This window comes from Lupinus angustifolius, chromosome LG03 (genome assembly GCF_001865875.1).
Source record: "Lupinus angustifolius cultivar Tanjil chromosome LG03, LupAngTanjil_v1.0, whole genome shotgun sequence".
NCBI classification, from domain to species: Eukaryota; Viridiplantae; Streptophyta; class Magnoliopsida; order Fabales; family Fabaceae; genus Lupinus; species Lupinus angustifolius.
In genome coordinates, this window is record NC_032011.1 from 20791277 (window position 1) to 20815659 (window position 24383).

General features: G+C 31.4%; 2 protein-coding genes across 3 annotated transcripts; one reads left to right on the forward strand and one right to left on the reverse strand.

Annotated features, from left to right (window-relative positions):
* Window positions 1000–3592, forward strand: LOC109343617 (putative pectinesterase/pectinesterase inhibitor 45). The gene is made up of 3 exons (XM_019582005.1): window positions 1000–2041; window positions 2159–2319; window positions 2712–3592. The coding sequence occupies exons 1-3, from the start codon at window positions 1134–1136 to the stop codon at window positions 3404–3406; spliced, it is 1764 nt and encodes a 587-aa protein (XP_019437550.1). The 5' UTR covers window positions 1000–1133; the 3' UTR covers window positions 3407–3592.
* On the reverse strand, window positions 12886–20621 carry LOC109343618 (dnaJ protein ERDJ2A-like). Of its 2 annotated transcripts, XM_019582008.1 has the most exons (12): window positions 20601–20621; window positions 19617–19828; window positions 18666–18761; window positions 18431–18551; window positions 18208–18314; window positions 17902–18119; window positions 16860–17037; window positions 16647–16766; window positions 15488–15574; window positions 14381–14491; window positions 13159–13915; window positions 12886–13116 (listed from the first exon to the last, which is right to left on the reverse strand). In XM_019582008.1, exons 2-12 carry the CDS (start codon window positions 19800–19802, stop codon window positions 13094–13096), a joined length of 2004 nt encoding a protein of 667 aa, XP_019437553.1. In that variant the 5' UTR covers window positions 19803–19828; window positions 20601–20621; the 3' UTR covers window positions 12886–13093. The 2 variants fall into 2 exon arrangements, with proteins under 2 accessions (XP_019437553.1, XP_019437552.1); XM_019582007.1 differs by having other exon boundaries at window positions 12886–13915.

A 24383-nucleotide genomic window follows, 5' to 3' on the forward strand; every position in this document is an offset into this window, starting at 1 on the left:
ATCATTTTGGTTCAACTCACGATGACATGCTTATTATTCTCTAAATATTTCTATATATTAGATAGTGGATGCCTGGATGGGAAAGAGGAAAAGAGGGCTTTGGTGTTATAATGCTAGAAAGCTAAGCATATCATGGCATAAGTGTCAAAGTTGATAGCACAAGTGTAATGAAATTTTGGCTCAAACCACCTAGGGTATGTAGTTTTATCCTTAAAATTATATCTCGTGTGGTGCACCTAAATGTTAAAAACAAAGATTATGAGTTCAAATTTTTTTTACACAATATTTTGAACATTATTTATTTGATTGTAAGCTAAATTAGATGTGTTTTTCTTATAACTTTTTTATTTATTAAAGTCGAACAACTTTCGTTTCCAGAAAAGAGAGAGAGCAATAAACTGAGTGAGAAATTGTGAACACTTCTTTACTTTCCAAAAGGGGAAAATGTCAAATTTTGATATAAAATAGTGTTAAAACTTAATAGAGGTGTTTACTAATGTCATGTAGCTTCTTTCTAGTTATATGGGTGTTGTTTTTCAAGTTTTTGAGAAATAAGCATCCTCTCTAGTATTAAAGAGACAAATATTTGTTTTTCCTTATGTTTTTATTGACAAAAATATTATTTCCTTATATATATAAAAAGATAAAAATGTTTAACTCTGTTGTTTTTTACTTTATTTTTGTAGTACATCTCTCCATTAATGAAAAATATCCTTTCTAATTTTTGATAGAGATATATTATGCATGACATGTAGGTTTCTCTAATTTTTGTCACTCCCCACCCTTAGAAAAAGGAGAACTTGATATTTCAAATTTGATAAGAAGGGGACATAAAATGGCAAGACACATGGATGAAAATGAAGAGTAGAACCTATCATTAACCTTTGAAGATTTTAACTAACCTTTAAAATAGAAATACCTGAAATAACTCTCATCCATACCTATTTACTTTCATGTCAATCAAACAACATTACATTCACAATTGATTCATACAAAGAAAGATGAATGATAAAGGACTAAAATTAAACACTTATTTGGTATCTTAAAACATTGTCCCTTTCACCATTAGTTCATTATTGCCTTGGCTTTTGAATCTAAGGCAGGGGAGACCTCTGCCTTAGACAATTATCGTAATGGCGTTTCAAGATTTCGCAATCTTATCCGAACGGAGAAGAAATGAAAGGAAAGAAAAAGTGAGGAAGAGGATTATCCTTGGTGTACTTTCATCCATTCTCCTTGTATGTGTCATAGGTGCTGCAACATTTGTTCTTGTCAACAAAACTGACCCTGATAATAATAATAATAATAATACCCACAAAAAACCTCCTTCAACAACTACCAATGCAAAAGTTGAAAATTACTTAAAGATTGTTAAAACAATTTGTAACTCGGTTGAATATAAGACCAAATGTGAAGGTCCCCTTAGCAAGGTGGTGGAGAATGACACCAAATTGGCACAACCAAAGGAACTTTTGAGGGTATCAATTAAACTTGCTGAACAAGAAATTAACAAGGCCTTCAACAAAACAACTTCAATGAAGTTCGAATCGGAAATGGACAAAGGAGCATATGAAGATTGCAAACAACTTATGAATGATGCTAGGGAAGAGATAGGATTCTCTATCTCTGAAGTGAGCAAAAATGATTTGAAGAAGCTTTCAACAAGAACACCTGAATTAAACAATTGGTTAAGTGCAGTCATATCTTATCACCAAACATGTATTGATGGGTTTCCTGATGGAGAATTGAAGAATGAACTTAAAAATCTCTTACAAGATCCACAAGAGTTTGTTAGCAATTCCCTTGCCATTGTGAAAGAGTTGTCTTATGTCCTATCTACAATCCAACCATCCACGGTTCGTCACTTACTATCGGCGAAAAGTGATGGATTTCCAACTTGGATTGGTGTTGAGGACCGGAGGATGTTGAAGGCAGCAGATGACAAGCCCACACCTAATGTCACCGTGGCGAAGGACAGCTCCGGGAACTTCAAAACCATATCTGAGGCTTTGGCAGCCATCCCACAAACATATACAGGACGGTATGCTCATTCTAATCCAACTATTATGATTTTTTTATTCTAAGCTTACTCATACTATATTCTATACCAAAAATATATGCTCATTAAGTGGACATTTTATGTGATTTGAAAACACAGCTATGTGGTTTATGTTAAAGAAGGAATATATGAGGAGCTAGTGACGGTGACAAAGAAAATGCAAAATCTAACCATTTATGGTGATGGATCACAAAAGAGTATTATCACTGGGAGCAAAAATTTTGCAGATGGAGTTAGGACTTTCCAAACAGCAAGCTTTGGTAAGTATATTCTCACATCACTTTTCCATACACCTTTTTTCATACATACTTTATGATCATTTGATCAAAAGATTTTTATTTTGAAACAATAATGGATAGATGATCAATGGTTGTAAAGTGAAATTGAAAGTACTTATTTCAGTCGTTCAGACCTTACCAGTTTGGTCCTCAAAAATTGAAAAGCCCAACATAGTTCCCAAAAATTTCAAATGAATGTCAAATTAATCTCTATTTGGTTTTGTAAAACATGCTAAAATAACTAATTTGACCCAATTTTAAATTTTTTGAGGATCATTTTGGATTTTTTCAATTTTTTGAGAAACCAAATTGGTAAGTTGGAAAAACAAGAATTGATATGTTGCTTTGTTAATTTCTTCTTTCCTTGCATGTAGTGGTACTTGGAGATGGGTTCCTGGGAAAGGCAATGGGATTCAGAAACACTGCTGGAGCAGAAAAGCATCAAGCAGTGGCTGCTAGAGTACAAGCAGATCGTGCAATGTTTGTGAACTGTCGTTTTGAGGGCTACCAAGACACTCTATATGCCCAAACTCATAGACAATTCTATCGTAGTTGTGTCATTGCTGGTACAATAGATTTCATCTTTGGAGATGCTGCTAGTGTCTTCCAAAACTGCATTATGCAACTTCGAAAACCGATGTCGAATCAACAGAACATTGTCACTGCTCAAGGGAGATACCAAAAGCAAGAAACCACGGGTTTTGTTCTTCAAAAGTGTGAGATTAAAGCTGATAATACATTGGTTCCTGAGAAGGATAAAATCAAGAGCTACCTTGGTAGGCCTTGGAAGGAGTACTCAAGAACCATTGTCATGGAGTCCGAAATCGGTGACATAATTCACCCTGATGGATGGCTACCTTGGGCAGGAGATTTTGCTCTCAAGACATTGTATTATGCTGAGTTCAACAACACAGGACCTGGTGCAAGCACCAATGCCAGGGTCAATTGGGTTGGTCACAAACTCATTAACAAAGATGAGGCAGCCAAGTTTACTGTGGGATCTTTCTTGAATGGAACATGGATCAATGGTAGAGGTGTACCTGCTCAGATGGGTTTGTACAATCAATAAGGAAAGATTCATATACCACTTTCATCAATGCAATGTTCAGTTGAATTAATGGCATATTATGCTGCATTTTTCTTCAGCAATATGACAAACCTGTGTGCTCACTGTTATTTATGTTGCTCATTTTGAGAAAATGTTGTTTATTATAGTTATTTGGTACATGGAACCGGTCGTGATATCCGGTTCTATGCAACTTTTATATTATTATTAAAAGATTTCATTTATGATGATGAACCTGAAATATGGTAAGTAGAATTTGGTAATTAGTTTGTAGACTAACGGAGTGAAATATGACTGTTAGAGTATCTACATTAGCAAACAAAAGTTTCATTCTTATTTGGATCTTACACATTATTGTAAGAACAACATCTATTTTTTTCCATAATGGCAAACATCATTATTATTCTTATTTTAGTCCTACAATATCTACATTGTTCTCACAACATCTACATTTCTCATCACTTTCCCTTGACTAAGAACAATCAAGAATTATTCTTATTTAAGAACAAAAATCAAAATATAAGAATGACACAATGGAGAACAGAGTAAAAATATTCTTATTCTAAGAAGAAACATTATGGTTGCTCTTAACTAATTTGGACATAGTAGGTAACATTTGAACAGGTTGGAAAACAGTAAATAGAATTATACATTATACAAAGAAATAATATATTATCTCACATGTTTATAGAATCATATAATATTTTTAGTTTCTTTTTCAGAAAAGGAAAAAAACTGTTATTGCAAATGCAAGGAAATTAAGAAAGTAAATGAAGAAGAATAGTTGTAATCAAAATTCAATAAATTCCTATAATAAGACGAAAGCACTACTTCTTGTGCCCAAATACTAACATTCTTCCTCCATTTAATATATCACTTGAAACATTGATCATTTCATTTACTTTGCTTAAATTCTATTATTGATATATCTATCGATTTCTCTAAATAGTTAAATTAAAGTTTGATTGTTGTTATTGTTTTTTTGTATGAGTGTTAAATCTATGCATTGACAGTGTAAAGATTTATATACAATTAGTGCATCATTTACCGTAGATTTGAAATTTTTTTTTCTGAAAAGTCAATGATGATTGAAAATGAATGTTAGATGATGTAGTGTCAGTGTAAAAAACTCTTACATTGTTGTCAGTGTATACATCTTTTTCTCTTTTTTATTTATCTATCATACTTGAAATGACAGATTTTTAAGTTCATAACCTAACACAATTCAAATGAGTAGAGAAACTATTTGGAGGAACTTATTTTAACAAGGTAAAACCAAGCTTTAAATATAATCAATGACATTCATTAAGTATTCGAAATATAAGAGAATTGGACAAGCACATGAATCAAAGAAAAGGTTTGAAAACAACGAAAGGATTTCAATTATGAGTTCATCCACAAGGACTAGTATAGTACGAGGAGGGGTTGCCAATAGCAGCATGTGAAAACAATCTACAAGATTCGATAACGATGTATAAACTATGTGATTTTTTTCCATTAACCCTTGGTGGTAGATTATGTTTATAAACACTCAATTCTATTAGGCTCATACTTTAAAAAATCTAAATAATAACGAATGTTCAAATATATACATAATAAAAGCAAATCACTTTGATAAAAAGTTTTTTTAATCAAATTTGTTTCCAAAAAATAAAAATAATTAAAAGATTTCAATTCGGAAATTAATTTGAGGAATAAAATAATTATGGATTTATTTCTCATATAAAAGAAGTTTAAATAGCTTAATGAATATTTACTAGCTCAATAATAGTCCGGTATCACATCAAAGTTATCTCTGCATCCCTTTTTTTTTCCTTTCAAAATAAAAATATATTTAATGAGTACCTACTTGGCTATATGATGGTGGGATATTATTTCAAATTAATTCTTACACCAGTTTTTGTTTTTTTAATTTGAATGAATTAATGAATACTAAATTCACTCAATATGATGAGATATTATCTCAAATTAATTTCTCTCACTAACTTTCGTTTTCTTTTAATGATAAAAATAAAAATGTTTTGAATAGAATAATAAACACTTATTTGATTCAATAATGATAGGATATGATTTTAAATTAATTCCCCCAAAAAATTTCGTTTTCCTTCAAATAAGAAATAAAAAAATGGTTTTAAGTGTCTTAATGGACATTAATTAGCCTAACAGTGGATGAATTGTACTGGAAAAAAACAGTCATGTGTTAATTTACCCTTGATTTTCATTCTTAAAATAAAACAAGCTAAAATAAAAAGGCAATTTGATCATTCTTTTGTGACTTTAAAAAATCATTAATTATTTTTACTCATATTCAGGTAATACAATAATTTTTGGATTTTATATAGTCTATAATAGTTTTATACTCATAAAATAGGTTTTGACTATTTAAATTTTTATAGAGTCAATACAAATATTTGTACTCATTTATGGGAACTACAATAATTTTTATGGATTTGTAAAAATCATGAAAATATTTTTCATCATGAAAAGCATTTTTGTAGGTTTCTCGGAGCAATCTTACACCAAATCCTAATATTCAAATTTTAAATGAAAGCAAATAATTGCATAGTTCATTCTGAATAAAAATAAAAATATAAATGTTTTAATTGATTGGATGTATTAATGAGAGAGATTCTCTTTTATTCTCAACATGTGTCAAATCCTATTACCATCTTTCATAAACTAAAAAACTAATTCGTTTAGTAAATATAAGATTTAATTCAAATACTTTTTTTTATAATAAATACATAAATATTTTAATTAATTTATGAAATTTGAGTAGATCGGCTATGACCTATGACATCTACTCGTTTCTGTCTCAAGCGAAAGGTTGGTGTACTACTAATGTCGTCTCTTTGCTATTGATTTTATTTATAAAAATAATTAATATATGGAGTTTGAATAGATGGTCAAGTTATGTGTTGTCTTTTCATTTCATGTATTTATAATCATCTAATTTGCTATTAATTCCTTTTTACAAAAATATAAAACCATTTATTTAATCCAAATTACATTTTAAATCAAATCTAACAATTTTAAATATAGAACTATGTAATCTTGATTCCTCAATGCATATAGAGATTTCAAAGTGAAAGATTAATTTTATAAAACACAAAAATAAAAATAAAATTGTTAACAATTCAATTTTTAAATAAAATAAATCAAATATATATTTAATCCATGCAATTAGCTAGGATACGATTTTATTAAGTACAGACGATGTGATAATACCTTACTTGGTTCATAATTGACTCCTAATTTAGAACTCTTAGTCAAAAGAACATTTCTATCCAAATTGGACTAAAAATAAAGTTTTTTATATTTTAACCACAAAAAATGTAGCAGCGACTCCGAAAAGTCACGTAACTGGTGTTCAATCAAAAATCGGGTTCAAATAATTGGTGACTCTACTGGGGGCACTTCCATTAAGAGAGTGAGATCTAGAGTCGTTAATTGCATAAATTTGAATATCCAAATTGTTTTTTTTATATAAAAAAGTATTTATCTACTTTCATTTTTGCTTTAAATTAGTGTTTGCACATAATCATACCATCCTTGTTGCACCTTTTGAGGGATGAGTATTTTCTCAATAAAGAATTGTATACTTCCCCATACATTAATATTGTACACTTGAGTTATCACACATATGTCTTAAATCCATGTATTATTGATTAGGATTGAGATATGAGGGACATGTACTTTGTCGTTGTTGGACTAGCAACATATCTGATATTAGTGGGATGGATCATAATATTGTTCATGGTATCGTGAGTTAGCGGCTTGCGGGATTAGCCTATTATAATTTCTAAGCCAGGATATTTGGTTTCATTTCTTTTGAGATTGGATGCAATCGTGTGACATTTAGAAGTCTAAAGCTTTTATCGAATCCAATTTAAACCAAACCTAATACATCATTAAAACATTTATCCATTCATTCATATGTTAAATCACTCAAAAGTAAAAAGAAATATATATTCATTCATCCACTTATGAATGCATTCATAAAAAACAACAAACAACAAACCATTCAAACATTGCATTTCATGTATTATCATAAATTATCTAAGAAGAAAAAATAAATCAATTCATGCATCCTTATATTCAATGAAAAAAAAAGAAAAAAAATACCATACATGCATTTTCCATGCTTCCAAAAATTACATCTCATTCATTCATGCACCATAAATGGCACTTTTCAAAGCAAACTCATGGATTAAAAAAACTTCATGTATTCCTTAACTATGTTGCATGCATTTAGATATAATAGATGCATATTCTCATATCATCTATATGCTCCTAAATAAATGAAATGCTTCGTCATGCCTTTCTAAAATAATATACTCATCATTAGTGTTTTGTACATTTCATGCATTATTGGTTGTATTTCAACCATGTAATGTTACTTTTTTTTTAACAAAAAAGATAAAAACAATATTCACTTCTTGCTAGTGGCGGAACATGTAAAGTAATAACCGCCCCCTGAATTTTTAATTTTTATTTTATTAAAGTAACGTTTTTTTATCTCTTTACTTATAGCAATATATTTGTTGTCCTTATATTGTTTCATGTGCCATTGGTTATGGTTGAGTATTTAATTATTAAACTCTTAAATTATAAAAAGTAATACATATGATAACATGTTTTTTGGAATAGCAGATGTACTTCACTTACCTCCACCCAAATGACGTATTTATGGAAATACACATTTATAGATTATAAATAAATATAGTATAACATGTCTTATCCTTCTAAAAATTATACATAATTGATAAAAAAAATTCTTACATGTGTAGATGTTGATTTTACTTATAATAATATGATTCTATTTAAGTTCGTAACTGTTTTACATTTGATGAATGTATTGATAATATATACGCTAATGATGCTTATAATTTATTTAATATTTATAAGATATGTATTCTTGTCAAAAATCTATTATGTGAATTTCAATGAGCAACAAAAGATTAGTTTGAGATAACAATTTCAAAATTTTGTTGTCCGTGTCGTTAGTCATTCAAGTTTAAAAAATTCTCAATCATAACAAAAACAAACTCTCAATCATACGTCGTTAGTCATATATTGTTTCATCTTATTTTAGCTATTATGGTTTAGTTATTACATAAATATCATTTTCAGCAACAAAAACAACCAAACAAAATTATGTAGTAAGATAGAAGATAATTTTCTTGTAAATTAGATAATAATTTATATTGAAAAGGAAATAACTGAAAACTTTATCATATATGATCTTTTATATTCATCGTTACTCAATTAATTTTAGTAATAAAATTCTAGTTAAATATTGTTGTCCCCTCTAAAATTTAGATCAAGATCCGTCACTGCTTCATGCATATCATACATCAATAAAAATTATTATTTTTCATTTTTGAGGATACCCATCAATTAAGGGTTGGTTTTAAGAGAATAATTGTTAGATTCGGCTAAAAGTAATCATGATTGAAGCTCGAGAAATCCAAGAAGATAGGGAGAATCTCGGTAATTGAGACCGCAATGGCTAAACCTGTCATTCAGAATGACACATCGTCTCCTACCTCATACCAATCAAAGACTGACTTTTAAAGTTTTCCACATTTGAAGACTTCTACCAAGGTCAACTACCTCTACCCTTGCTTATGTTTCTCTATGTGAGAATAAAGATTTATTTTCTAGTGCATATATTTTTAATCAGTATATACTAATGCATTGATCATGTAAGTTTTGCATCTCACACTTCACTCCACCAATCATATTCATCAAAAAATCCAAGAAAAATAACCCAAATAAACTAATTCATGCATTAATATGAGATTTTTTATTCAAAGACAATGTGGAGGACGATGCAAATGTAAGACTAAAATGATATGTATCTTTAGACATATTTTTCTAATAATACAATGTTTCTTTGTAATTCTCAAATACTAAAATATATTCATAGTCACCCTATTTGAGCCCTAGATATTATGAAAGGATACTTTTTCGAATTACCCATAAAATATCAATAGCTAGGGGAGGAGAGAATAATTTTTCAATTGTTTTTCTTGACGTTCAATTGTTGAGGAACGAATACATCATTCATACATCATTTCTCTTATCTTACCTAGAGGATAAAGAAAGCAAATAAAATAAAATATTCAACTCGATCAAAGTGCAAAAAATAAAAATTATACAAAAAGTCCTATGAGAATCTTCAATGAATATTTCAAGAAAAAGTTAGGAAAAAAAAATGCATTATCAATGATCGACACAAGAACCATTCAAATTCCTCAATGGAAGATTATTGCCTTTATTGTAAGCCTCTACATGTTACCCAATAAAATACTTTTAATTATTAAATGTCATGTCAGAAAACTATTGAAAATAGAACAAAGAAGAAAGGTGGATATAGGAAATACACAGATTTGAGCCTTATATCAAATTTTGGAAACTCTTAGTCAGACCATGGCACAACCTTTAAAAGACCTTGTTGAGAATCAATTTGCCTAAAATACACACCATGACAGACAAACATTGACTCCGCTAAACTCATAAATTTTGATAAAAATGTCTGAGTTTTAATGCATGGGTTAAAACTCATTCTCTCGTATTATTATTATTATCATTACCACATCAACTCAAATCCCAAACACAAATTCAATCATCTCATCATCAATGTCATCGTTCATAGCCCATATATTTGTCAAGTTTGCATGATCATTGTTTTTAGTAATTCTTTTAAAGAGTTGCACATGAAATAAAGAACACAAAAGCAAAGAAAAAATGGAAACCTCTCAAAATGTGAAGTTTTTGAGATAATTCCCAATTTTAGGCACTCCACACCAAGCCTACCATAAAAATTTGAAATGAAAGATGACTCACAATATCTCACATTTGGACAATTTTTAGGTTGATCTCCTTTTCTCTAGTGGAAAGTTATAAGAAACCCAAAACTAGGGCAATAGCAAAGTTGCTTACATGGCTATATAAGTTAGTTCATTCATAAGAAATAAAATACCATCAACCAATCGGGGAAAGATCTTAAGTTATTGTTTTCAATAAGAGCTTCAACAATGATCCATATAAATAGTGCAAGAAGTCTTCTACTTAAACCGGACTCCCACGTCTGAGGGTGTTCACACAAAAAAAATCAAAATACAAAAAGGAATGTTAGGTTGAAAGCTCACATAAGTAACCAAAGAATATGAGAGTGGTTCTAAGTTGAAAATTTGAAGAAGCAACTCGGAATCAAAATAAAATGAGATAATTTTCGACATGTGTCTACAATAGGTATTGAGGACAACAATTAGTTAAAAATAAATGAACATCCACAATGTGAAGACTTATTATTGTCCATCCTCAATTATGCAAATTGAGGCAACTTTTTGGAGAGTCGAAGTTATAACCTCCTAACTGAAGATGAAAATTCGAAATAGGCAGAGTGGGTAATTTTATTGTTAAAAACATCCAACTAAAACACTTTGGAAAACAGCCAGCCTATACCGAGGAAATGTGTTTGGGTAGTCATTCTTCTTAAGATGAAACTAGACCAAGTTATATGGATTACCTTAAAAGAAAATGTGTTTTCAAACAATCTAGAACAACTTTTAATCTCATTCCCTTCAGAATCTAGAAATGGAAGGGAAGTTATCAGTCAACGACAATCAAGAATGGTTGCTTCAATCGATCAATAAAAGTTATAAAGAACTAGTAAATTGATAAATTTATCATCCCAAAAGAAAAATAATGAGTGACATATTTGTGCATGAGTCCTACCCATTATTCTCTTTCTTTCAAATAAATATCAACATCACATCTCGTTTATATGCATTATAAACATCATCATGCATTATCATCCAAATCAATGCATAATCACATTCATACAGTAATTATTATACTACAAAAATTGACATGAACTTCATTCAACATACTCCCATATAATCATACATGCATCTTCCCTAATTAATAACTTTATAAACAGACAACCAAGACTTTTTGGGTTAACCTAATCACTTTACACTAAAACACATTTCCGGACTTATACGTCAAATTGTTATGACCTTATTGATCATAGACATCAAATCATCATCTCAAAATATCTTCAGACATAGACACCAAAATGTTATGATGTTGTTGAACTTAAACTCTAGAGTGTTCTTTGAAATGATATTTTTAGACTTAGATGTTGAAATATTATGACATTGTTGGACTTCGATGCCAAAATGTTCTTTCAAAAATTAAACATGGTCGAACTGATATGCGAAAATGTTATGACGTTGTTAGATTCAGATGTTAGAACATTCATCCAAAAAGTAAACACAGTTGCACTTAGACACTGAGATGTTATTACATTCCTGGACTCAAGCAGCTAAATATTCTTTCAAAAAAACATGGTCGATCTTAGACACCAAAATGTTATAATGTTATTGGACACAGACGCTAGAACGTTCTTTCAAAAAACGTTATTTTATTTTTCTATTCACAAAATCCAGTGGTACACCGACCTGCGATCTTGGTTTTATATTTTTGTCCCCAAGTTCTAGTATTGCATTGACCTTTATTCTTGCTTTTATTGTTTTTGTTCCCTAGTTACGGCAGCAAACTAGCATGCATTCTTTGTTTTATTTTTTCTGTCCCTAGTTCCTGCAGTACACCTACTTGTGTTCTTGCTTTTAACTTTGTATCCCCAAGTTCCAACTGCACAGCGACATGCGTTCTTAGTTTTTGTTTTTTGTCCCCAAGTTCTGATAACAAACCGACATGTGTTCTTGATTTTATCTTTTTGTCTCCTAGTTTCAGTATACACCGACCTGCATTCTTATTTCTACATTTTGTCCTCAAGTTCCAACAATACACTAATTTGGGTTCTTGGTTTTATTTTTACTATTCCTAAGTTATGGCACTATACTGACCATGTTCCCAAGTTCCGATAATAAACCGACATGTTTTCTTGGTTTTATTTTTTTGTTCACAAGTTTCAATAGTATATTGAACTGCGTTATTAATTTTATCTTTTGTCCTCAAGTTTCGATATTACACTGACTTGTATTTTCCGTTTTATTTTTCTATTCTAGATAATAGACCAACCTATATTTTTTGTTTTATTTTTCTATCCCATGTTCCTGCACTATATCAAAAGTGAATTAATATATTAATCAAATATTAGGTCATAGACATTAATGAGATTTGACTACTTTCAAAAGGTACACTTATTTTTCCTTGTGTCTTATTTTCTCACATGGAACTTATTTTTCCTTTTGCCATATTTTTGTAACGCTATAAATACTAATTATACAACTCTTGTAAGTAAATTTGTGCCATAACCTATAAACTGGTAATCTATTGGATTTTTAATCATACACCAATATCCACCATTATGAAGCTTATTAGATAACATCAATATTTTAATTTATGGTTACATTGCATTTTCTCGTAATCGCGGTCAGGATGCCATTGCAGAAATTCTAAATAGCAATTGCGGTTGATTTGAAACGACACCATATCAATCCTTCAGTTTATCTTAGCATTTCAAATTTATCAAATAAAATGTCATTTGATCTAAATGTAGCTGGACTAGGATAAGAACAAAAGTCCAAGTATCACCATTGACTGTGATAAACTAAAATGACCAATGTAGATGACTATTAAAATTAATTGTTCTTCTAAATCCAAGACGGGCAAAAATGAAGATTATGGTTCCATCAACTTCTCAAAAGAGACTTACTCTTCATCAGAGCTAGAATTTTCTGCAGCTTAACCACGTTTCTTGGCAGCTTTATGCTTATTTTTTGAGTATTGATCATCTTCTTCATCTTCACTGTACTCACTCTCATACTCTTCATCATACTCTTCATCCACATCATCCTCATCCTCGTCAACGTCATCTTCCACCAGAGGTCCTTCATCGTCGAAAGCAGCAGCCCTGGTGCCAGCCCGAGTCCGTTTCAAAATTTTGAGCTTTAGATTTGTCTTTCTGTCACAGCCCAACCAAGAGTCGCACAAAACATAGCAAGTCAAATTGTAGATACCCGCAGATGGGGCCTGAAACTTTCCCGATACAAATCTGGAACCGCTCTTAACCTTTCCGACAGCTTCTGCAACTGCTCTACTGGTCTCCTCCCCACTTTTTCCTGACCCCTCCATGGATTCCTCAATTGCATTAGAAGCAGCAGATACAGCCGCAGCTTCATCCAGGAAACTAACCTTCTGAGATAACCAGACATTATTCGAAGCAGAATTCGCAAGCAAAAACCAGAAATTTTCCTCCTTGTGAAATGGGTAGTGGGGAGCATGTGGAATGGCACCGATCAGCCCATTACCTCGTTTGACATTTACCCATGCATTGAGAGTGACAATGTCACCCTCTTGAATACCCTCTTCGCCTTCAGTCTCGCAAGTTACATCGAATGTCAAGGAAGGCATCATATCTAGTACCGCCTCAATGTCTTGTACTTCAGCAGAAGACAACTCAGCTGTTTGGATAAGCAAGTCAGCTCTCTTCTGTGAGTCCATCTCAAGAAGTTCCTTAACTGTTTTCACCTTCTGCATATCAACAAAAAAAAGAAAAAAATTAGGTCCTACACTAATGGTCATGGGATGAAATTCGAAATTCAGAATGAGCAGGAAGAAAACGGAAATTCAACTTTAGATTTTCGAACAGCCAACAATGGTTACTATACAAAAAATTGGCCTAATTGTGCAAAACAAAGATAGCTTAAACTTTCCTAAATAGAATAAGATGAAACAGTAAATATCAAGAACACTTGGCAGAAATCAAATTTCAATTGAATTAGATCCAAATAATAGACTACTTAGCTACAGTTAGATCTCCTGGAAAGTGTACATAAAAGGTTTTTCAAACTATGTTAACTCTGTGGTCAGGGGATCACTGCTCAATATCTTGATGCTTGTAACTACAATAATAGCACAGATAAGAGCACCTAAGCCAAGGAAATTTAAGCATTTTCATTTGGATGACAAGAGCGCGTGTATAATGTTACGGCTTACCTTAGGGGCCACCTTCTTAATGACAGTCTCGTTAATATGTGGCAGCTGCAGAAATGGTGCAATCCCATCAGATAGTACACCGGTACTCTTTCTAGCGCTGAAAGGAACAGCCTGCATTGTATAGGTCATAAATCAAGAAAATAACTTCATATCAAAATGGATTTATAAAAAGCAAGGGCAAAAATATTAATTGGTGATATATTTCAATTAAAATGGTTTGCTAAACACGAACAAAGAAAAACAACCGAAACAGAAATGAAAATAGCATGATTTTATTCTATATGTGACGAAGTTAAACCAATAAGATATGCTTACACCATCAACTAAGAACATAACAAAATGTTCCACATTTGTGAAGCATAAATTGACTGCCTTGTTTTTTAAGAAATGACATTAATCCAATAGGAAACATCATACGAGCCAAAAGATGCAACAGGAGAAAACCCAAAAATTTTAGGTTCTCATTTTACTTGTAGGATCTATGGTGTCAAAAAGCACGCATTGAATATGATTATAAATAAAAATAGCCGACCTGCATCTTATTACTTAAGTTCTCCATATTGGTAGACTGTAAAGAAAAGGAAAGTTTTGATTGAATATTCACCATCCTACATTAATGGTCTCACCTACTAGTCTCAGGTACGAGTATTTCCATTTCTCAGTTACCTATAGATTACTCATTACATAGCAGTAATCACTTTCTTTGATGCTTTTTATGATCATTTAAATGTTATTTTTCTGTTGGTAAAAAGGTATAGGGGAGCAAATGTTACCCCATTCCTAGGTCAGGACATTGCCAAAAGCCTCAGCAAAAACTTATAATAGTGATTACAGATGAATTACCAACTAAATGTTATTCTTTCATTGCCATACATAGCTTCTGTGATGATGCTACTATGTTATTTAGGAGAAGCAAGCCCATAAATAACAATGTGGAATAAAATATATACAATTCCTCAGTATTTCGTATAGTGGGACAGTCTGTAACTTAAATATATCACAGACGAGAAGTTACTTTAAATTAAACATATGAAAGGTGCAATCGGAGAAATAAAAAAGAATACATCATAGCAAATTAAACTTAGCTTTAGAGCTTAGATTCATTACCTGGATGATACTTTGAGAAAGCTCAACAACACCAATGGCAGGCCTCAGCCACCCATGCCCCTGATTATTGCGTGGTATAACTGCCATCTTTTACAGAAAACAGATCATTAAAGTATGTACTGAAATCCAAATATCAGATTTGTGACTGTAAATATAAACCAGAAAAGGAAATATCATATCCATCATATAAGAGAATGATGACAAGCAGAACCGACAATCAAAATGTGTAACATGTATGTACCATATGCATGATTCATTTTTCAAGATAGGTATGATCTTAGTTTTCTTAATGTAAATCTCAGTGTTCCCATTATGTTACTTCTCTAATTGGGTATTTGCGTAACTCCATCAGCAGCAGAAATCACACATCTCATAAAATTAGTTATCGCCATCATTGAGTTCCACTTTAATTTTTTATCTATTTTTAAAGTGGATATACCCTTGTATGAATGCACTCACAGAGGATAAAGTGAATATTTGCAATGTGTGTACTTGTGGCGTGTGGATAACACTTCCATTCCTTCTACCAAACAAAACCCCCACTCATATGGAGTTATAAGAACTTGACCTCAGCACCTAACTTCTCTTCCACACTGTGCGACCAATTTTCCTTCAAGTTACAATTACACAGAAAAGTACATTAACAACCCATATCTAGTCTACAAGTAAACTGGGTGTTCATAAACCAAGTTGCTTGTAGGGAAGCTCCTCTGGTATTTTATCATTTGTATCTTACAGACCATAAAAGGGCTAGTACACAAACTCCCACCTGATGCGATATGGAGGAGGTATATGTATGCAGCCTTACCCGCAAGCAAAAAGATTGTTTCCAAGATTTGAACTCATGACCTCCAAGCCACAAGGCAGCAGTCTTACCATTACGCCAAGGATCACCCGGTCACCCTCTTACACACTAGCAAAAAAGCTCTCAGGTTCAACAAGTGTCCAAGACTCAACAGAAATCGTAACCTGGGCATGAGCAAGTGCTTTACATGATTCTGTCTATATTGGAAAGCTTCCGAGAACTTTAGGGTTCCAACATTCTTTATAGATGCAACTTGAGAATAATGATTGCAAGTTGAAAAGACAGTCCAGATTTAAAGGGAACAGCATGGTTAAAAAAAGAGCAATTGATACACAAGATTGAATAGTAAGTCACCTTCATTAATACTTCAAGAAGGCGAGGTGCTATTTCTAAAATTTGTCCGAAATCACTTTGTAAAGATGGAGACAAAGCTGCAAACTCACGGGCCAACTGAGTGTGAACTAACAGCTCCGCCTGTCAAACAAAGTAGCATACACATTAGCACATAAAGAGCTATGAAAATCATAATAGAACACTTTATTTGGCATAGTCATAGAACAAAGGTACCTTAACCAGCGCAGCATGCTGCTTCCAAAACTTAGCCTGCTCCTTCTTAATGTTCTTGAGATCAAGATTCAACTCACTCCTTAATAACATAAAAAGCTCCTGAAGAGGTTCATCGTCAGTCCTACGAACTGGAATTTCCATATATTCAGCGGCCTTTATGAAGACATCCATTACTTTGCTGTACAACATAGAAACCACAAATGTTTAAAAAAAAAAGCACAAGTTTCAAATGTATAAGACAGAACTGCTGATATGAATGAGAGGGAAAAATTAATCTTCAATGTATTATAATAGGACATTCCCAAATACCATTAACCTTGCCCGTAGATTAAATAAAATAGATTAAATAAAATAACCTTTTTACTTTCTATCTCTAATAAGTACTTAAAATTCCATTATTTCATCAACATTGTAGTATGTACTTAAATATTTCAATCATGTAGGTTCAGATTGGAAACGGGTTTAAAAATCTAATTTTAGTTTGTACAACATCCATTTTGCTAACTGGTGGAAAGTAATTCCCGCATCGCCTATCTCATTCTCCTAGTCATGGTTTAAATATCTGTTTTGTTACTCCTCTCATTGACAATTGGTTATGAGATGGAAAATTAACATGGTATCAAAGCCAGAGCCCAATTTCTTTCCGGTTGCAATGGGACAAATGATGCCCTTAGTCATGGGTCAAAGGTAACCATTCGCCTGATCCGGGAGGCTTTTGTGGAGGGAGCATGTTGGGAAGTCAGTCTCGCATCAGCTATCTCTTTCTCCTAGGCATGGTTTAAATACGTGTTGGTCTACTCCTCTCATAGCCAATTGGTTTTGAGATGGAACCCAACACTAACTAACACAACCACGTGGTTATATTTCTCATTGAACATCAAGCTAATTCAAAGATATAATATGCATACACCAACAAGCAATAACAACATGGAAATATACAATTTGCTGGCCACATAAAATGTGGCTCTCTATATATCCAGAGTTTTGATGGGATTGAATAACGGAGGAAGTAAAAGTAGAACAATATAAACTATGAATATACCTGGGGGCCAAAGAGGGCTTCATGAGGTTATAGTAATTGGAAAGGGTTTCTTGCATCACATGATTGCCACTATACTTTGATGATCTTGACAGATAAACAGCAGCAGCAATCAATGGCAAGAGAATACACACACCAACAATCCAAATTAGAAGTACTCCACTAGATGCCCCATCACTATTTAGCAAAAATTGAGGGAGAGCAATACCGATTTGAAATCCCTGCAACATAAAATCATGCTTATTACCCCAAAATGAAAACAAAAGACGGCAAACCACTAAGCACTTCACCAAACATCGTGTTTATTACCTGCCTCCCATCAGGATGGCCATATTTTTCATAATTTTCACGAGATATTGGATCTGTCAGAGCTTGATATGCCTTGGCAATGTACTCAACGAAGTATTTATTTGCCTCTGAAGTAAAATGAATAAAAACATTATTGGTTAAATGAGAAATCACAGAAAGCCTACTTCTGACAAACAAGTTCAAAACTATAAACAATATATTGAACAACCGAAACACCGTCAACCTGGATCTGGATTTTTATCTGGATGGTATTGAATAGAAAGTCTCCTGTATTTTTTCTTTATTTCAGACTCTAGTGCTCCAGGTTCCAATCCAAGAATAGTAAATGGATCAAAAGCTTGAACCTGCACCAAGGCAATAAGCAAAATATTATACAACAGATATAATATTCCTCAGATACCAAATTCATATCTTGTGTAGTGGCATGGCTGAATTCATTTTAACTTTTGCTTGTTTACCTCACTACTTAAATTCTTGATGTAATAAACCATAATGATCATGACCACCCAAAGCAGTAACAGTGTGAAGTTACTACATGTGAAAACATTCGAAATCTGCAGAATCAAACATGAAGAAAAGAAAAATCAGAAGGAGGAATATAGGATATAGCATAATTAGCTTGAATATCACATGTCAAAATAAATAACCATGCAATCATTAAAAAAAAACTCTACTATTTGTACAACTAGATTTGACAACTCTTTGCATGTGCATAAAGTAAGTCTAGTCTATCTCAGAGTATGAGATACCTTGATACCACTAACAATGACTTCAAGGTGTCTAACCCAGTTGTACATAAAAATATTTTCCTTAAACTCCATTATTCGTACAAATGGGATTTGACACCACAACTAACATCTCTCTTTCATCTACAATAGTCTACTACTGGGAAGCACGGATAGAACACGAGATAAATATACCACCAGATAAAAAGGATACGTAATATTTTTAAAACTATATGACACAACATTGCTACAATACAAAATATAAAATTAAAGCAAGGTTAACATAAAAGCACGGATCTTAAAACTAAAATAGAGGAATAATGTTTGAAAAGCAAGCATTAGTCATTGTAATCATAATAAAATGTTAACGTTTATCTAATTATTGTAACATTTCCCATCTACACTTTACAGTAGTATAAAAAATCAAAAAGTAAATGTAAAAAAGTTATAAAATGTAATTAGGGATGTCCAAAAGTGTTTGATGGGTATGGGCCGGACACGGACACGGACACGGACACGTAAACAATCTTGAAGTGTTCATGGCTCTTAGGTCTACTATATCTCAGAATATGATACCCACTAATGCTACATACAGTATCTACATTGTGTATCCAAGTCAATTGTACAAATAAAAAAGACATTTTTCCTTAAAAGAAATACAAGTGTGGAAGAAAATGATCTCACCCTCTTGGATATCGATATATGGTACTTCCCCGATCGCGTACATTCAGAGCAGTGACAGTGAATGCTCTTTGATTTTTTAGTGACAGCACGGTATAACTTTGTGATTGTATATGGCACAATGGGGATGGCCATTATTGTCAATATGAAAATTGGGAACAGTGCACTATTCTCCTCCGAAGCAGCCATTGTTGCCTTCTGTATTCAGCAACCTCCTACAAATGCAATACTTTGTTCGTTGTTATATATCATAACTCAATCTTTTTAACATAAAACTTTGATCAGAAAATCAGCAATTAAGAAACAATGCAGAAGGGTTGTCTTAATTTCAATAGAGGTAAAATGTCAATTTGGTCCTGATATTAACATCATTAGTCAATTTGGGTCACTGAGATTACAAAAACGTCAACGTAGTTCACACCTTATATTTTTATATTGGGTAAATTGACCAACAATGTGCAAAGCATAGTTACATGGTTCCTCGTTTAGTCTACATACTAAATCACACACACATATCATGTGTTGGGTTCGTCAATGTAAAAACAGATGAACCACATTGAAACGGGTACCATGCACTAAATTGATGTTTTACACTTATACTCCAATTGAATCATGTCTCATTGATTTTCAATTTGTGTGCTACTCAAAAAGAAGAAAAACTAAGCCTCTGAATAAAACTTTTCAAAGCATGAACTTTGCTATGGCAAAACACAAATCACAATGGAATTAGAATAAAAAGATCAAAGCAGCAATCAGTTACATCTAAAGATAAAGTCTTCAAAGAGTCAAACATTGAATTTGGTCACATTTTGCAAACAAAACGCATAGATTCAGAATCACACAAAAAAAACACAAATTGGTAAATCAAGAACACAAATTCAGCAGAATAAAAGATGAATGTAATTCAAACGAAAAGAATGGAATTGAAATGAAGGAAATAGAGAAACGAGTATAAAATTGGAAAATCAAATATGAAAGAGTAGAGACCTGTGTCTGAGCGAAAATTGAGAAATGAGACTGAGATAGCAGAAAAATGAATATATACATAAAATATTCAAATATTTAATATTATTTTCGGATTTATATTATTTAAAAGCAAAAGTTTTATATTGATATTTGATTAACTTTTAAATAAATATAAATAATACAAATAAACGAGATAATAATCACCTATAAATCTTTATATATTAATGGTGTATAGATTTTATAATCTCTAAATAAAATAAAGTAGTAATAATATATATACTAACAATATAAAGATCTATACAAATCACCATATGAATAGTTAATAATATATAAATTCATATATAATTATTGCATAGATCATTTTCTCATAAATTTATATGGTGTATTAATTGTGTGACATAAAAATTAAATTTATAATATATTGTAAATAAAATATATAGTATCTTTTTTGTTGGTTGACTATTCAATCATGCATATCCTAATTCGTTGTTGACTTGGGAGGAATTTACTATTTATCAACATTTGACATACTAATTAGAATATCAATCAATGCTTATTGCTAGTTTCCGAAAATTTCCCTCTCAAAAATTGTCTTGAGGGAGAAAAAAAAATTTATATTGTCATTGTATTATTCATTATTTATATTTAATATTCATTGATTATTTTTACATTTAATATTTATTAAATTTTAAATAAAGATAATACAAATAAATTATAAATGATACACTGATTATGTAAAAAAATTATACTATTAATTCATAGATATTACTCTTTTTTAATATTCATATTTTTTTAGTATTTACATCATGTTATCTACAAAATCATACATACGCAAAAGTATGTTTTATATTTAAGGAACGTGTTCTTCAAAATCATTTCACGTTTTTTGTGTATGATCTGCATATCTTATAACATTTTCAATTTTTGTTTCTTCTTTCAAAGTCTTATAGGTTTTTTTCTTTTTAAAGTCAAAGAACCTTCTATCAAATATTCCAAATGTTCAATTTAGTGATATGATTTTATTTTAGATTAAAACTCTATTTTGATCTTTCAGAATTTTTGTATGTATAAGTTTGATCTCTTGAAAATTACAAATCTCAAAATGGTTTTCAAAAAATCAAATGTATACTAAATTAGTTACTTTTAGCATTTTTTATGATCCTAATATCGACTATTTTAACTTGTAATTACGATGTTTAAATATTATTTTAGACTTTTATTTTTTGATAATCAAATTGGTATATCGAGGACCAAAATGGATAATTATTGTTTATTTTAAAGGCATTCCTTTTGTGTAAACTTAATTTATTTTAGACTTTTGAACTGGACTGGTATTTTGACTCTTCACTCTCAAATGAAAGTAAAATATATGATATGAGTAATAATCCAAATATAAAGTCAATAAAGACTTGAGATAGTATTAAATGACATATATTATCACGATAATAATAAACTAAAAATAATGGTAAAGATTAATTTTATTTCCTTGTATTATGGGAAAATCCACTAAATAATAAGTGTAAAATTTATGCATTAATAGTGTAAAGATTTATGCACATGCATTCATTATCTACCATTCATTTAGATTACATTTTTTGAAAAGTCAACAATAATTAAATATCAATGGTGGATAATGCAATGATAATGTATAAAAATCATACACTATCAGTGTATATATCTTTCTCTAAATAAAAATTGAAAAGGAGCCATATCTCCAAATGCTATAAATATCAAGACTATGATGAACTCATATCATACATTCTCATTAACTTAGCTCATATTGGTTCATTCCTTCTTGAGATGTGTAGGAAAAAGGTTGTTAATGAATAGAAATAATTCAATAATCTTTTGAAACTCAACTTGTTATTTAGTTTGATAAATTACAAATTTTAATTAAGTCGAAATTAACTTATTAGTTTCATAAGCTAACTCGATTATATATATATATACATATATATGCATATACTGTTAGATATTTTTTTGATGATTGGTGAAATACAAATTCTAGTATCTTGAATCTCATGATTCTCACACATTATATAAAACAAGAATACAAAGTCATATCTGAATCCATGTTCTCTGATATACTCCTTTGATATATCCTTTGAGAGAGTTTTGGTATGATGGTCTTCCTCAACCAAATCCTTAATTCCTTTTGGGACCTTCGTTTTCTCTCTGATGGGGAGAGGTGAAAACTATTTGTGATTTGGTGTATTGGGGACCATAACTTTTCTTATGCGTTAACTTATAGGGTTCTCATTATCCCCTATAGGTTGATCTGATGGGTATCCACCCATTAAGCCCATATTCGTTATCAGCTTTTAGAAATCTAAGGGGTGTCAGTAATTAGATTACTTATAGTGTAACCCCGGAAATAAATAGTTGATATCATTGTTGTTAGGTATCAGTGGCAGAATACATCTAGAAGGGGGTTGAATAGGTGTGGTGGAGCTCAAGTTCCACTTTTCTGGTTTTTACACAATTGCTGAAAAATGCCCAGTTAATTGATTAACCAGTGGGCTTAATCGATTAAATCTAAATAAAACCAGAATGATCAGAACAACAACTTGCATAGTTATTAACAAACACACAAACAGATATACAACAGATACTTTTGTGCAAGATTAACAAGAACATAGCAAGGAACAAGTATGCAAAATATTAACTTCAAACACGCATTAAAACATCTTGAAATATAAAAGAGAAAATGATAGAAAAGATTGCGCATAGATTTTATTCTGGTTCGTTTTGCTGTCTACTACAAAACTACATCCAGCCCCCCCCCTAATATGGGAGATTTTCCTTCTTCACTATGAAACACAATGTACGTTACATACACGCTTCCAAATACAAAACTTGAACGCTCCCTTCTTGGAACCCAAAGAACTTCGTCACCCTTGGTTTGACCTTTCCCAAAACCGCCTCCCAATAAAACATTTCTTATGCGATTCGGCCCCAGCCAAGGTATCACCCTTTATCTCAAGACCTCGAAGTCTTTGTGTAAAGAACACCTTATCTAACCGCAGTTAGGATTTTCCCAATCCTTGAATTAACAATGCTTTGAGTTATGAATAAGTACTTAATACTCGGATATTACAATACAAATCAAAGCCTAAAAACCTAAGCAAGAACTCATAAGACGTCCTAGTCTAATATGGATGTTCATGCATGAGGTTTATGAAAATATGCAATCTTTAAAGAACTAACTTTTTTTTTAAGAAACACAAGAATGATGCAAGAAAGCTTTTGAAAGAATCATGGAATATGAATATGAAAACTAAAGTCTTGGCATCATCTAATCCTTCTCCTAATTCAACACTCTCTAATAGATTCTAACAATGATGATCTATATCTATTCTTTTGTGTTTTTCACTCTTCTTCTTAGCCGTTTCTGCAATTAAGTCAGTATTTATACAAGACAGATTTTGGCTCTTAAAAACGGTTTTTCAGTTATGCTGTTGAAACAGCAGAAAAACATACACGTTAATCGATTAAGCCATGAGGTTAATCGATTAACCAGTGTATTTTTAATACATGATTAAATGGTAAACTTCTTATATGATATATGCCCATGCAATACATAATTTACAAAATATAATACCTTTGATGCACAAAATCAATGTATATAAATGCATGAACCTAATTATCATATATTTCTAGATGATGTCTCATTTTAGTGGATTAATTACTTTATTAAGTCTTGTGAGACTCATACCTAGGTTTACCTAACCTAGACTCAATATATATGGCAAGCATCTTAGACTTCTCAAAAGATAATAAAGAATTATAACCTAAGTCTAATAA